The sequence below is a fragment of the Sorex araneus genome, chromosome 1, assembly GCF_027595985.1.
Source record: "Sorex araneus isolate mSorAra2 chromosome 1, mSorAra2.pri, whole genome shotgun sequence".
In the NCBI taxonomy this organism is placed as follows: Eukaryota; Metazoa; Chordata; class Mammalia; order Eulipotyphla; family Soricidae; genus Sorex; species Sorex araneus.
The window spans coordinates 13,629,951-13,640,877 of record NC_073302.1 but is presented as its reverse complement, the minus strand read 5'-3'; the positions used below and the strand labels follow the sequence as shown (position 1 = coordinate 13,640,877).

General features: G+C 61.5%; 1 protein-coding gene across 3 annotated transcripts in view; it reads right to left on the bottom strand.

Moving 5' to 3' along the window:
* Positions 1-914: 914 nt before the first annotated feature.
* CDK5RAP2 (CDK5 regulatory subunit associated protein 2) overlaps positions 915-10,927 on the bottom strand; it is a 185,789-nt gene continuing 175,776 nt past the window's right edge. For all 3 annotated transcript variants that reach the window (XM_055143649.1, XM_055143654.1, XM_055143650.1), the window contains 4 exons: positions 9,883-10,014; positions 3,234-3,357; positions 1,588-1,634; positions 915-1,274 (listed from right to left, as the gene is read on the bottom strand). In XM_055143649.1, coding sequence (XP_054999624.1) covers positions 1,218-1,274; positions 1,588-1,634; positions 3,234-3,357; positions 9,883-10,014 — 360 coding nt within the window. In that variant the 3' untranslated portion in view covers positions 915-1,217. The remainder of the gene's footprint in view (positions 1,275-1,587; positions 1,635-3,233; positions 3,358-9,882; positions 10,015-10,927) is intronic.

Here is a 10,927-nt window from a genome sequence, read left to right as displayed (position 1 = left end):
CGGAGCTTGGGAGACAGGGACCCAACCGATGCCCTCGAGGGGCAGGGGACAGATGGCGAGGTGGGGGACACACATGAGGGGCCCCTCTGGCGAGGGGGGAAGGCCTCGGAGAGGCACAGAGCAGTCCTGCGGGCGCCGGGGACACTGGGGGCCTGGCGCCTTCCTGGACAGAGCCACGGCCAAACCCCAAGGAGGGCGAGGGAGGCGGGCGGAGACTCGAAGGCGGAGGCTGGCTTGGAGGGGACTGGAGGGCTGCCTGCAGGTGGGAGCGTGAGCGGGTGCGGGCAGGGACCCACATCCCCATCAGCCTGGGTGCGGGGTGTGTGCTGGGAGGGGCGAGGGCGGAGGCCACCAGGGTCGGGGCAGGCAGCCCGGGTGAGGGAAGCAGGACGCGAGGAAGCGAAGGGGCCGGAGTCAGATGTACGGGAGGAGGCTGGGGACGGCGAGGCGGAAAGAAGGACCAGGCTCTCGGGCCTCCGGCGGGGGTGCTGACGGAGGGAGTCCGGGCAGACAGGGGGGCACTAAGCTGGGCCAGGACGCTCGCCCTGCAGGTGCCGAGGTCTCCACGGCACGGGGAGCTTTGGCAGCTGAGCTGAGCAGGGCCCTGGGCTGCCCTGGGCCATCTCGAGTCACCGGGAGGGGGTGCCAAGAAACCGGGCCAGGCCACGGCAGACACGTCTGTGCTCGGGGCCCCTCTGGACGCCCTGGAGCTGTGGCTTCCCCTCGGGGACCACGCCAGGGCACTCTGGCCGGATGCCAGCCCGGCCGTCTCTCTCTGGGCACCTGAGTGGCCTCGGCCGAGCCTGGGCTACAGGATCTGGCCACCCGGGCACTTGACTGCGACTCCAGCCTGGCCCACCCGGGACCTGGGTTTTGAGGCTGGCGCAGAAGAACGGACTCACAGAGACGGAATGAATTCTCAAACTGCAGGGCTGGCTGCACAGAGGGCAAACCGGGTGGGCGGTGACACCCTCGCCGCCCCCCACCCCCAACAGCAACTCACTGAGGGCAGGACCCCTCAGCTCCAGAGGTGGGAGACCCGGAGTGTGAAGGCCCGCGGCGTCCCCCAAGGCCCTTCGAGGGACCCCGGAGAGCAGCCGAGAGGGACACGGGTGCGGGTTCCTCCACAGACACGCCCTCTCTCCCTCTCCCCCGCTCGCTGACGCAGAGGCAGCGCCTGGTGGGGGAAGCACAGGCTTTATTGGCTGCGACTGTCCTCAGGAGCCGGGTCTGCTGGGACTGGGCGTTCCCGCGTGGGCTCCTCCTGGCCGGAGCTGGGGAGAGGAAGAGGATTTTAGCACTAAAGGAGGGTTCCCAAAGTTGATGCCCGCCAGCATCAAATGCGAACCTGCTCTCAGGGACGCACTGCTGAGTCTGGTCCCGCCCGCCCCGCCCGTGCCCACGCCAGGCTGGGTGCCACCATGGCAATGTGTCCCGCTGCGAAGCCAAGCACTGCGGTGTTGGCGTGGGGGCACGGCGCGTGAAGCCAACCGCTGGCCCCCAGCAAGGCGTGTCCGGCCATCTGCGCCCTCCCCGTCCCGCCCCTGGGCGCCCTGCGGTGGGGGGGCCGCCCCGAGGGGTCCTTACCTCCAGGTTGCCCCGGGCCTTCCGAAGGATCTTGTGGGTGACCACCACTGAGGAGAGAGCAGAGAGGGGGTGCTCGGACACGGCCCCGGGCGGTCAGGGCTCCAGCCAGGAGGAGTCCTGGACGCCTGTGACACGCGTGGCCACGGGCTCAGGGGTGGACCAGGAAACAGAGGCCCCGCTGGGCAGCGCTGAGCCACGTGCTGGGGCTCGCCCGGCCCCCCTGAGCGGGACAGTGCCGGGGGCCCACACGGGGCAGGTGTCCCCGGAGCCGCTCCTGACCCGCCCCCCGCACCCTCAGCGGCCCTTTAGCCCTCACACCCCTGAGGTTGCCCGAGGTGCCCCAGGGGCGGGGGGCCAGGGTGGGTGCCCTCGGGGCCCCTGGCTTGTCCCCCTCTGACCCCTGAGTGGGTCTGTGCAGACCCCCCTGCACGGGTCGGCGTCTGAGGCTCCTTCCCGCCTGACGAGACCCCCAGGGCTAAGGCAGCCACAGAGGGGCGTGGGGGCCTTCTAGAAAGGCCGGGGTGGGTGGTGCCAGGAATCTGTTGCCCCAGCAGACAGACACGGGGGCCTCGGGCCAGTGCTGCCCAGGGCTGGGACAGACCCCCCGCCCCCACCAACACAGCCCCGCTGCCTGGATGGTCGAGTAGGTCCCAGGCGGAGGCCGTGAGGAAGCTGCCCCCAGCTCCGCCCCCAGCGCTCAGGCTCCCCCGCGCCTCCTGGCCACTCTGGCCCCGGCCAACGGGGGCGTGCTCCCACACACGGTGGTCACACACTAGCATCCCGGGCTCACGCCCAAGTCCGGCCTCTGCCGCCCCCTCCCCGCAAAGCCCGCACCGCCCCTCACCCGTGCTCAGCACCTGCCCTGCCCGAGACCCACTCCCGCACCTTCCCCACCTCCTACTCGCCCCTCCAGACCCCCTCACGTCTGAGCCTCGAATGGGGACCAGCTGGGTTCGAGTCCCACAGCTGCTGTTAGGGTGAGTCCTGCCCCATCCCCACCGGGAGGGGGGGGGGGCGGGAGCAGGAAGCCAGGGTCGGCCTAGGCACTGAGCGGCTAGGACAGAAGGTTCCCGTGGGCGGCGACAGAGAACTCTAACTGGACGGTAATCTGTGGTCTGCGTGTCTCAGAAATGGCCCCCGAAAGCCAGGCCCCAGCCCGCCTCCCCCCTGCAGCCGGGCGGCAGTTCCGAGAGCGGGCAGAGGAGGCTGAGGGCGGGGGCCGGGGCCAGGCTGTGCTGCAGGGGGACCCGGAGAACAGAGACGGCCCCTCGCCCCGACACACAGCAACAGGGGCACGCACGGGGTGAGGGGGGCCGAGGGTTCCAGCAGGGAAACGGAGTCTGGAGAAGTCTCTGGAACCCGACCCTGCCCTCCGGCCCAGGCTGGACTGTGACTCACGCCTCACTGGGCCTGGGGCTCCCAGGTGTCCCCTCCTCTGAAGCTCTGCCCATGCACCGTCCCCTCCGGGCCCTCCCCCAGACCCGCTTAAGTGGGCCCTGACCCGAGGCCTGGCACCTGTGGGGGGCCCGGGGGCCCGGAGCATCCCCTCCAACAAGGCCTGTCCGGGAACACCCTGAGCCCGCGCGGGGTGGGGAGGCCGGGCGGGGGACCGGAAGGGGCAGCCCGGCGGCGCCGGCCCCACTCACGCTGGTCAAAGATGAGCCTCTCCTGGTGCTTGCTCAGCTGCAGGTGCTTCACGGTGCTCTGCAACTTCCTCTCTTGCTCCAACAGTTTCCTCTGCAGCCTGGAGATCTCCGCCTTCTCCCCGCCCTGGAGGGACAAGGAAGGAGGGAAAGGAGCAGGGGACCAGCAGCAGCCCGGGGCGGGCACGACAAGAGCTCGGAGGGACGCTCCTCTCCACTGACCAAGGGGTCTGGATGACAAACAGGAGTCATGGCCCGCCGGCCACACGGGGGTAAGGAGGGACGGCACAGGGAGGGTGTGGGGCCCAGCTTGGCAAGACTCGGCACCCAAAAGGCAGGGGGGGGTGGCGAGTTCAGGTGGCAGAGCACGTGCCACGCACACACGAGGCCCAGGGCTGTCCTGGACACAGCGCTGCTCTGGGTGGCCGTGCAGGACCCCCAGCTCCACTGGCCCGAGTCCTGAGCGCCTCTGCACCGAACACCATGGGGAGGGTCCCTCAACGGAGCTGGACACTCCGTCCCTGAAGCGCCACCGGGAGCCGTGTGGCTTCCAGGGTGTGTCTGCTCCTTACCGGAGATCTCAACACCGGACGGCCTGCCACGGGGGTCTGGAGAGAAGCACCGGGGCGCTTCTACAGAACAGCAGGCTTGGGCACCTGCTTGGCCCAAAACTCCACTGACTGACCCCAGGAGAGGGTCCTGTTTGGCGTCAGGAGCCCAGGAGAGGGACAGGGCACCAGGCCACGCAGTGTCACCGCAGTGACCGCAGCGATGCATGGCCAGGGTGAGATCTCAGGGGTCCAGGGAAACCTGGCACCAGCTGAGCATCAGAGCGCTCACAGCCGCCGCCGAGCAGGGGAGAGGCCGGGAGGGCTCCCTGGCACCACCATGATGGGTGGGGGCAGCGGGGGGGAGGGGCGTGTACTCTCCCGAGCACTGCAGCCATCATGTGATGGGAGAGTGCACAACACCCCTGCCCCACTCCCCGACCTCCCAAGCACTGCCGAGTGTGTAAGGCCTGGTCGTCATACCAGCAACAGCAAAGGGGGGAGTTCATCTGAAAAGAATCCTAACATCAGCTGGAGAATTCTCTCTGAGAGGTCCGTGTGCAGTGTTCTAGGTTTTTTTTGCTTTTTGCGTATTTTAGGGTCACACCTGGCGATGCTCAGGAGTTACTCCTGGCTCTGCACTCAGGAATTACTCCTGGCAGTGCTCGGGGGACCCTATGGGATGCTGGGGATCAAACCCGGGTCGGCCGTGTGCAAGGCAAACACCCTACCTGCTGTGCTATCGCTCCGGCCCTTCGATGTTCTCTTTTTTTTTTAAGTTGAAAGACCTTTATTTATTTATTTATTTATTTATTTATTTTGCTTTTTGGGTCACGCCTGGTGATGCACAGGGGCTACTCCTGGCTCTGCACTCAGGAATTACCCCTGGCAGTGCTCAGGGGACCATATGGGATGCTGGGAATCGAACCTGGGTCGGCTGCGTGCAAGGCAAACGCCCTCCCCGCTGTGCTATCACTCCAGCCCCTCGATGTTCTGTTTTGAAAGGAGAGCGGCAGCGTCACCGCCTGCCGCTGTGCCGGGAACGCAGCCGACCCGCACGTGACCCAGTGCACGGGGTCCCGGCCCGCGCCGTCTCACTGACCCCCCGGCTCCCGTGGCCCCCAGCCTGTTTAGGGCCGCTGAGCTTGTACCCTCAGGAAATCTTAAGCAAACCCACGGAATACACGTGCAGGGAGGACCACAGATGAGAACCAGCACAAGCTTCCGGAAGGGCCCGGCAGAGGCAAGCCGCCAAGCCCGCGACCCTGGCCCACGAGCGGCGGGTGAATCAGCCGCCACGGAGGCGGGAGGCAAGGCCGAGAGGAACTCCCGTGTCCAAGCTGCCGGGAGAGCGTCCACGCTTCACTTTTCATCTCGAAGCCACAGAAATCGGAAGTGACAGACATCCATCATGGATGCGGTTTGTGAAAGAAAGACGACGGGGGCTGGGAGGGGAGGCTCCAATCCGCAGACCCCCGAATCGCGGAAAAGGCCTTATCCATGAAAAGAAGAGCAAGTGAGCAGACGCGGAGGGGCTGGGAGTTACGCGACGGCGCGTAAGGCAGTCGCCTGGCCTGGCTCCCGGCCTGAACCCACTTTCAGGGTTAACCAGCCCTGCCAGTGGCAGGCACCTGAGCTGCTCTTGCAAAACGGCTCCTAACGCAAACGTCTGTCCTCCTGCGTTTCTCTCCTGCGCCGCCCCGCCCAGGGGCCCCACGTCCCGGGACGGCTGCTCTGCATTCCGTCTCGGCTCCACCATCTGGAGAGCAGGGCTACCCCCGCACCACCAACCACTCTGCAGCCGAGGGAGAGTCAAAGAAGACACCCAGAGGCAAAGCCATCGTCCCACCAGGCTACTGCTAGGCCCACTCAGTACCCCTTCCTCCAGGAAGCTCTCCCCGATAGCTCTTCCCCACTAGGCCCCCTCCATGTGGCACGGCACCTGGTCACCTGCTTGTCTGAGTCCCCTGCCAGTGCCCTGAGGGACCATCTGCCAAAGGGTGGATTAATGCTCACCTGTCTTCTCAAAGCAGCATCTGGGCCCTATGCTACCTCGTCCGTAAAAAGGAGGGTTCTGATGCCACACGTGCCTGCAGTTTCTCTGGACTCGGGTGTTCCTCCGCACACGGTGAACGCAGCCCTGACCCCGGCCACTCAGGGTCCGGCAACCGCCTCTTCCTGGCTGGAATGAGGCTGGAGCGAGGCAGGGCCAGCTCCTCCTTTGGGAAAATGGCCATATGGACACCTGACCACTGGCCACCAGGATACCCCCCTGCCACCAGGAGCTAGGGAGGGAGGGGGTCTCACAGCCAGGAGAAGCTGGGCAGATCGCTGCTCGCCCACGGACCCTGCCCCGGCCCCCCGCTGACCACGCCTGCTTCCCGTCCTTACAACAGAAGCTCTCCATGGCGGAGAGCAGAAAGAAAAGGGTCGCGACCTTCCAGGCAGGCTGCTCCAGGTAGGGTCAGTGCCGGCCCTGTGCCAGCCCCGTCCTGCCCATCCTCCCCCTACGGCCGGTGGAGATCAGTCCCAGAAACCAGCTGGGTGGCATGGGATTTCCGGAGACTTTCTCTCAAAGGGAAAGATTTCCCAAAGACGAGACACGGCCCTTGGGCCCGCTCGGAAACAGGGGCGGAGTGTCCTGAGATTTCCCCAGTGGCTTTGCCAGGGGATTCGTTTCCCAGATCGGGACTCGGATTCTGAGCAACTGGTTTAATTCAGCATTCAAATAAACCCCGTCTTCTACTCTGGACTCAGGAATCACGCAAGCTGCTTTCTGTCCAGTGGTTCTTTTTCATTTTTTTTCTCTCTTCTTTTTTGGTCACATCTGGCGATGCTCAGGGGTTACTCCTGGCTCTGCACTCAGGAGTCACAAATCACTTCTCGCGATGCTTAGGGGACCATATGGGATGCCGGGGATGAGCCTCGGTCAGCTCAGGCCCCTGCCCAGTGGTTCTCAAAGCTGCCTGGAAAGCCTGTACAATCTGACATGCTTTCTGGGGACCCCCACCCCCATCCCCACCCCCACCTCAGCTTTCTGATTCAGAGCAGGTCTGGGGCAAGAGCTGAAAACTGCTATTTCCAGCATGTTCCCACATGCCACTGACGCTGACCTGGGGACCCTGCTCTGAAAGTCACCCCAGATCTTTAGGCTCCTCTGCCTTCAGCCCTCTTGTCAAAGGATAAAAACATGACCAAGGTGAGAGTGAACCTTCTCTGCCCCAGATCTAAAATAATTTCTTCCAGGATCTTAGACCCTTTCGGTGGGAAAAGGTCTTTGAAACTGCTACTTGGTGTTACAAGTGTGTGATGGTTCTGGACTGGACATTTAAAAATCCTGAGCAGAGGGGCTGGAGCAACAGCACAATGGGGAGGGCACTTGCCTTGTATGTGGTCAACCAGGGTCCAGTCCCCTGCGCCACAAATGGTCCCGAGGACTGAGCCAGGAGTAAGCCCTGAGCACCGCTGGGTATGGCCCCCAAACCAAACACTGTCACTGTCACTGTCATCCCGCTGTTCATCAATTTGCTTGAGCAGGCACAGTAATGTCTCCATCTTGAGACTTGTTGTTACTGTTTCTGGGATATCAAATATGCCACGGGTGGCTTGCCAGGCTCTGCCATGTGGGCGAGTTACTCTCGGTAGCTTGCCAGACTCCCAGAGAGGGGCGGAGGAATCGAACCCAGGTCAGCCACATGCAAGGCAAACGCCCTACTGCTATGCCATCGCTCCAGCCCAAACCAAACACAAACAAACAAACAAATCTAAGTAGAAAAACTAAAAAAAAAAAAAAAGTATACACCAGTTCATACAGATATTTCCAAATCAAATGAAGGATTAGAAGATTTTTTTTACACTTCTTTCATTTATTTACATCTCTTCTATTAAAGTAAAAACTATCGACAGAACTAGGTGCCTTATCTTACGATAGGAGAGTAGCAGACTCGGTAGATGGGCATGGACACTGTTACTGAAGATACAGCCACTGGAAACAGCTTAGGGTTGTTACCCACTGACCACAGTGACCTCATGCTTCCTGCGGTCTCGTGCTGAAGGACTCCCATAATCTGCAGCTGTTCCTCCAAGACCATATGAAGTCAGGTGTGTTTATCTCATCCTGCTATACAGTCTTAGGAAAATTTTTTCCCAATTTTGACCTAGCCTTCCTTCTCATTATACAAAGCATTCATAATTTCCAAGTCAAATTTACAAAAGAAGGTCGATTCTGAGAAATCTGGCTTCTCCCCCTGCCTTTCTGGCCCTTTCTGGCCCCCCTCTGAGTTGCTTCTCTGGTTTACCCTTCCTCTCCACTCGGCTGTCCTTCCAAAACAGGCACAAATATTCGCATCCTCACTGTTCCCTTAGATAAACCGATGTGCTCGATGCACAGTTTCCAAAAGCATCCTCCGGACTAAGAGGGCTGGCGTGTCAGATGCATAAGGCCAAATAATAAGACTCCAGGAAAAGACGGAGAAGTTCAAAGCCACGGGGCTGCCGGGAGAACTTGGATGTCTGCTCTACACGCATTTCACACCAAGAAAAAGGCACTGTCTGAAGCCCAGGCAGGGCCGGGGAAGTGGCCAGAGGCAATTTAACACCACCCAGGGGGCCTGTGTGTTCCAGCGGCCACACCAGAGCATCTCCAAGATTCTTTCCCCGCTCCGAGAGTCTGTGATGCCACAGTGAGCAAAATCAATCACCCGAGAAATGCCGGGGAAAAAGGGCCGCATCTCCTGGGCTAATCTGCAACTGGGGGAGGCCAATGTGACAGTGATGCGTATTTAAATGTGAGTGCGCGCACACACACCTGTAATACAAGAGGCACACTCCACTATCTGACACACACAGAAGGGAGTGGGGACAACAGCGCCACACCGAGGCTGAACGGCTTAGTTCAGATATGCTATAGTTTAAACACCACCGGGGAGTAGGGGAGGAAGCATTCATTCATTCATTCATTCATTCAAAAATACAAACAGACAAACTTGTTTGGTGCTCACAGAAGAGAAAGGGAGAAACGTGCATCCAATGAGGGTCCATGGGCAGGCGCCAATGGGACAGAGGACGCCGTGGCCAAAGACCAGGAGCTCCTCAAAGTCGGAGGAACATGTCACCTGGGAGGTGGAAGGTGCAAGGAGCCGCCCAGCCCGGAGGGACACGGCAGGCAGCCAGCACATCCAGGTCACCCAAACCACGTTTCTCGCCAGCCCTTCTTCGCGTCTTACCAGCTCCCAGGGTTTCAGCCCGAGTGCTGGGTGAGGACGGGCTCCGAAGCCGAGACGCCCTCAACGTCCTCCCAGGGCGCCCGTGAGGGACGGATCAGAACCGGCTCAGAACGGGCTCATCAGAACCGTCTAAGCCAGAGCAGCTGGTAGTCCCTACGCCAGGGGCACATCTGACGAGTCTCAGGGCTGGAGGCACAGTGGCCAGCTGGGACGCGGCTGTGCCCACCACCTCCCTCGGGGCCAGAGCAGAGCAGTGGAGAGCAGCGGAGTGGAAGGCTTGGCCGCCTGCATCCAGGCTGCCCCAGACACGCGCAGCGCGTAGTCCTACCACCCGTCCCCAGGGCTGAAGAGCTGGGACCCTTCCTGCCCCGCTGACTCCTGATTCAGAGCCTGTCGTTTCTCAGTAGCACACGAAGATCGGGACTAAGGCCCCCTAAAAAGTGACATGGAAGGGCTGGAGCAATAGCACAGCGGGTAGGGCGCTTGCCTTGCACACGGCCGGCCTGGGTTCGATTCCCAGCATCCCATATGGTCCCTTGAGCACTGCCAGGAGTAATTCCCGAGTGCAGAGCCAGGAGTGACCCCTGTGCATTGCCAGGTGCAACCCAAAAAGCAAAATAAATAAATAAATAAATAAATAAATAAACTTTTAAAAGTGACACGGAAAACTAGTGGGAGGAACCAGAAAGTTCCAGGTACCTAGACTGAGTGCGGGTCTGAGCAGGAGGGAAGGAGCGGCCCCGGAGGTCAAAGTGGGCTGGAAAGGCCCCGGAAGGAAGAGCAGCTCTGGGTGCAGGCCCCCCTGTGGACGCCTCCGGCAGGACGCGCCTGCAGTGGGGGGCCCACGGCAGGCTGGGCTGGAGGGGAGGCCCCACCTACCTGCTGGCAGTGGCCACTGGCGGGGAGCGAGACCCTCCAGAAGAGTGTCAGCGACTTCGCGGCCTTTTCCAGAACCAGCCTGGCCGTGCTCACGTAGGTGATAAGGTGGCCGGTGGGCACAGGTCGAGGAGTCTGCAAGGGGGGCGGAGTCAGGAATCAGAGCCATAAATCTCCAAGCGGCGGGGCGCTGGCCCACCTGCTGGGGAGGGCCTGGAGCCCGATGACACCCATTTATTGTTCTCCGAGATGGGTGAATTATACACGAGGAGGGCTCGGGCGGCCATTTCGGCGCGTCCAATAACCATGATGAATCACCCCCTGCTCGGACTGTATTTATGACACCCGGAAGAGGGGCACAGCGTGCTGGGCAACTCCAGACCCCTGACTTGGGCCGCCAGGGAGGCAGGGGGAACTGGTCTGTGTCCCTCCCAGGCCCTGCTCCCCGCCTGCACTGAGCCGGGGCCTCTGCTGGCGCCAGCACACTCAGAGCAGGGACGTCAAGGAGAATCACAAAAGGAATTTGTGAAAAAGAGAGGGGCCAGTTAGCTCCGTTGGGGAGAGTCGGAGGGGGGGTCACCCCCCAAAACACACCAAAACTAAGGGCCCGGAGCAATGGTACAGCAGGTCGGGCACGGGCCTTGCATGCAGCAAGCCCGGATCCAACCCCCAGCATCCCACATGGTCCCCTGAGCGTGGCAGGAGTGATTTGTTAATTCCTGACTGCGGAGCCAGGAGAAAATTCTGAGCATAGCCAGGTGTGGCTCAGAGGGAAAACAAACAAACGAACTGAAAAAGCACTGTCTTCACAATTAAAATAAAATGTGCAAACTGAAATGCCACCCCACCCCCTTCCGGAAGCCATACAGGCAAAAAGTCAGGTATGAGCAAAAGTATTCAATCAAGGCCAGAGAAACAAGCGTGTGCGATCTGTGAGCAGGTGAAGCCATGCCGAGGAATCCGTCACCGCCAGACTGACTGAGGATGGGAGCGAGGGAGGCGCTCATCATCCACGGTAGGTGAAAGCCCAAAACGGGGCATCACACAC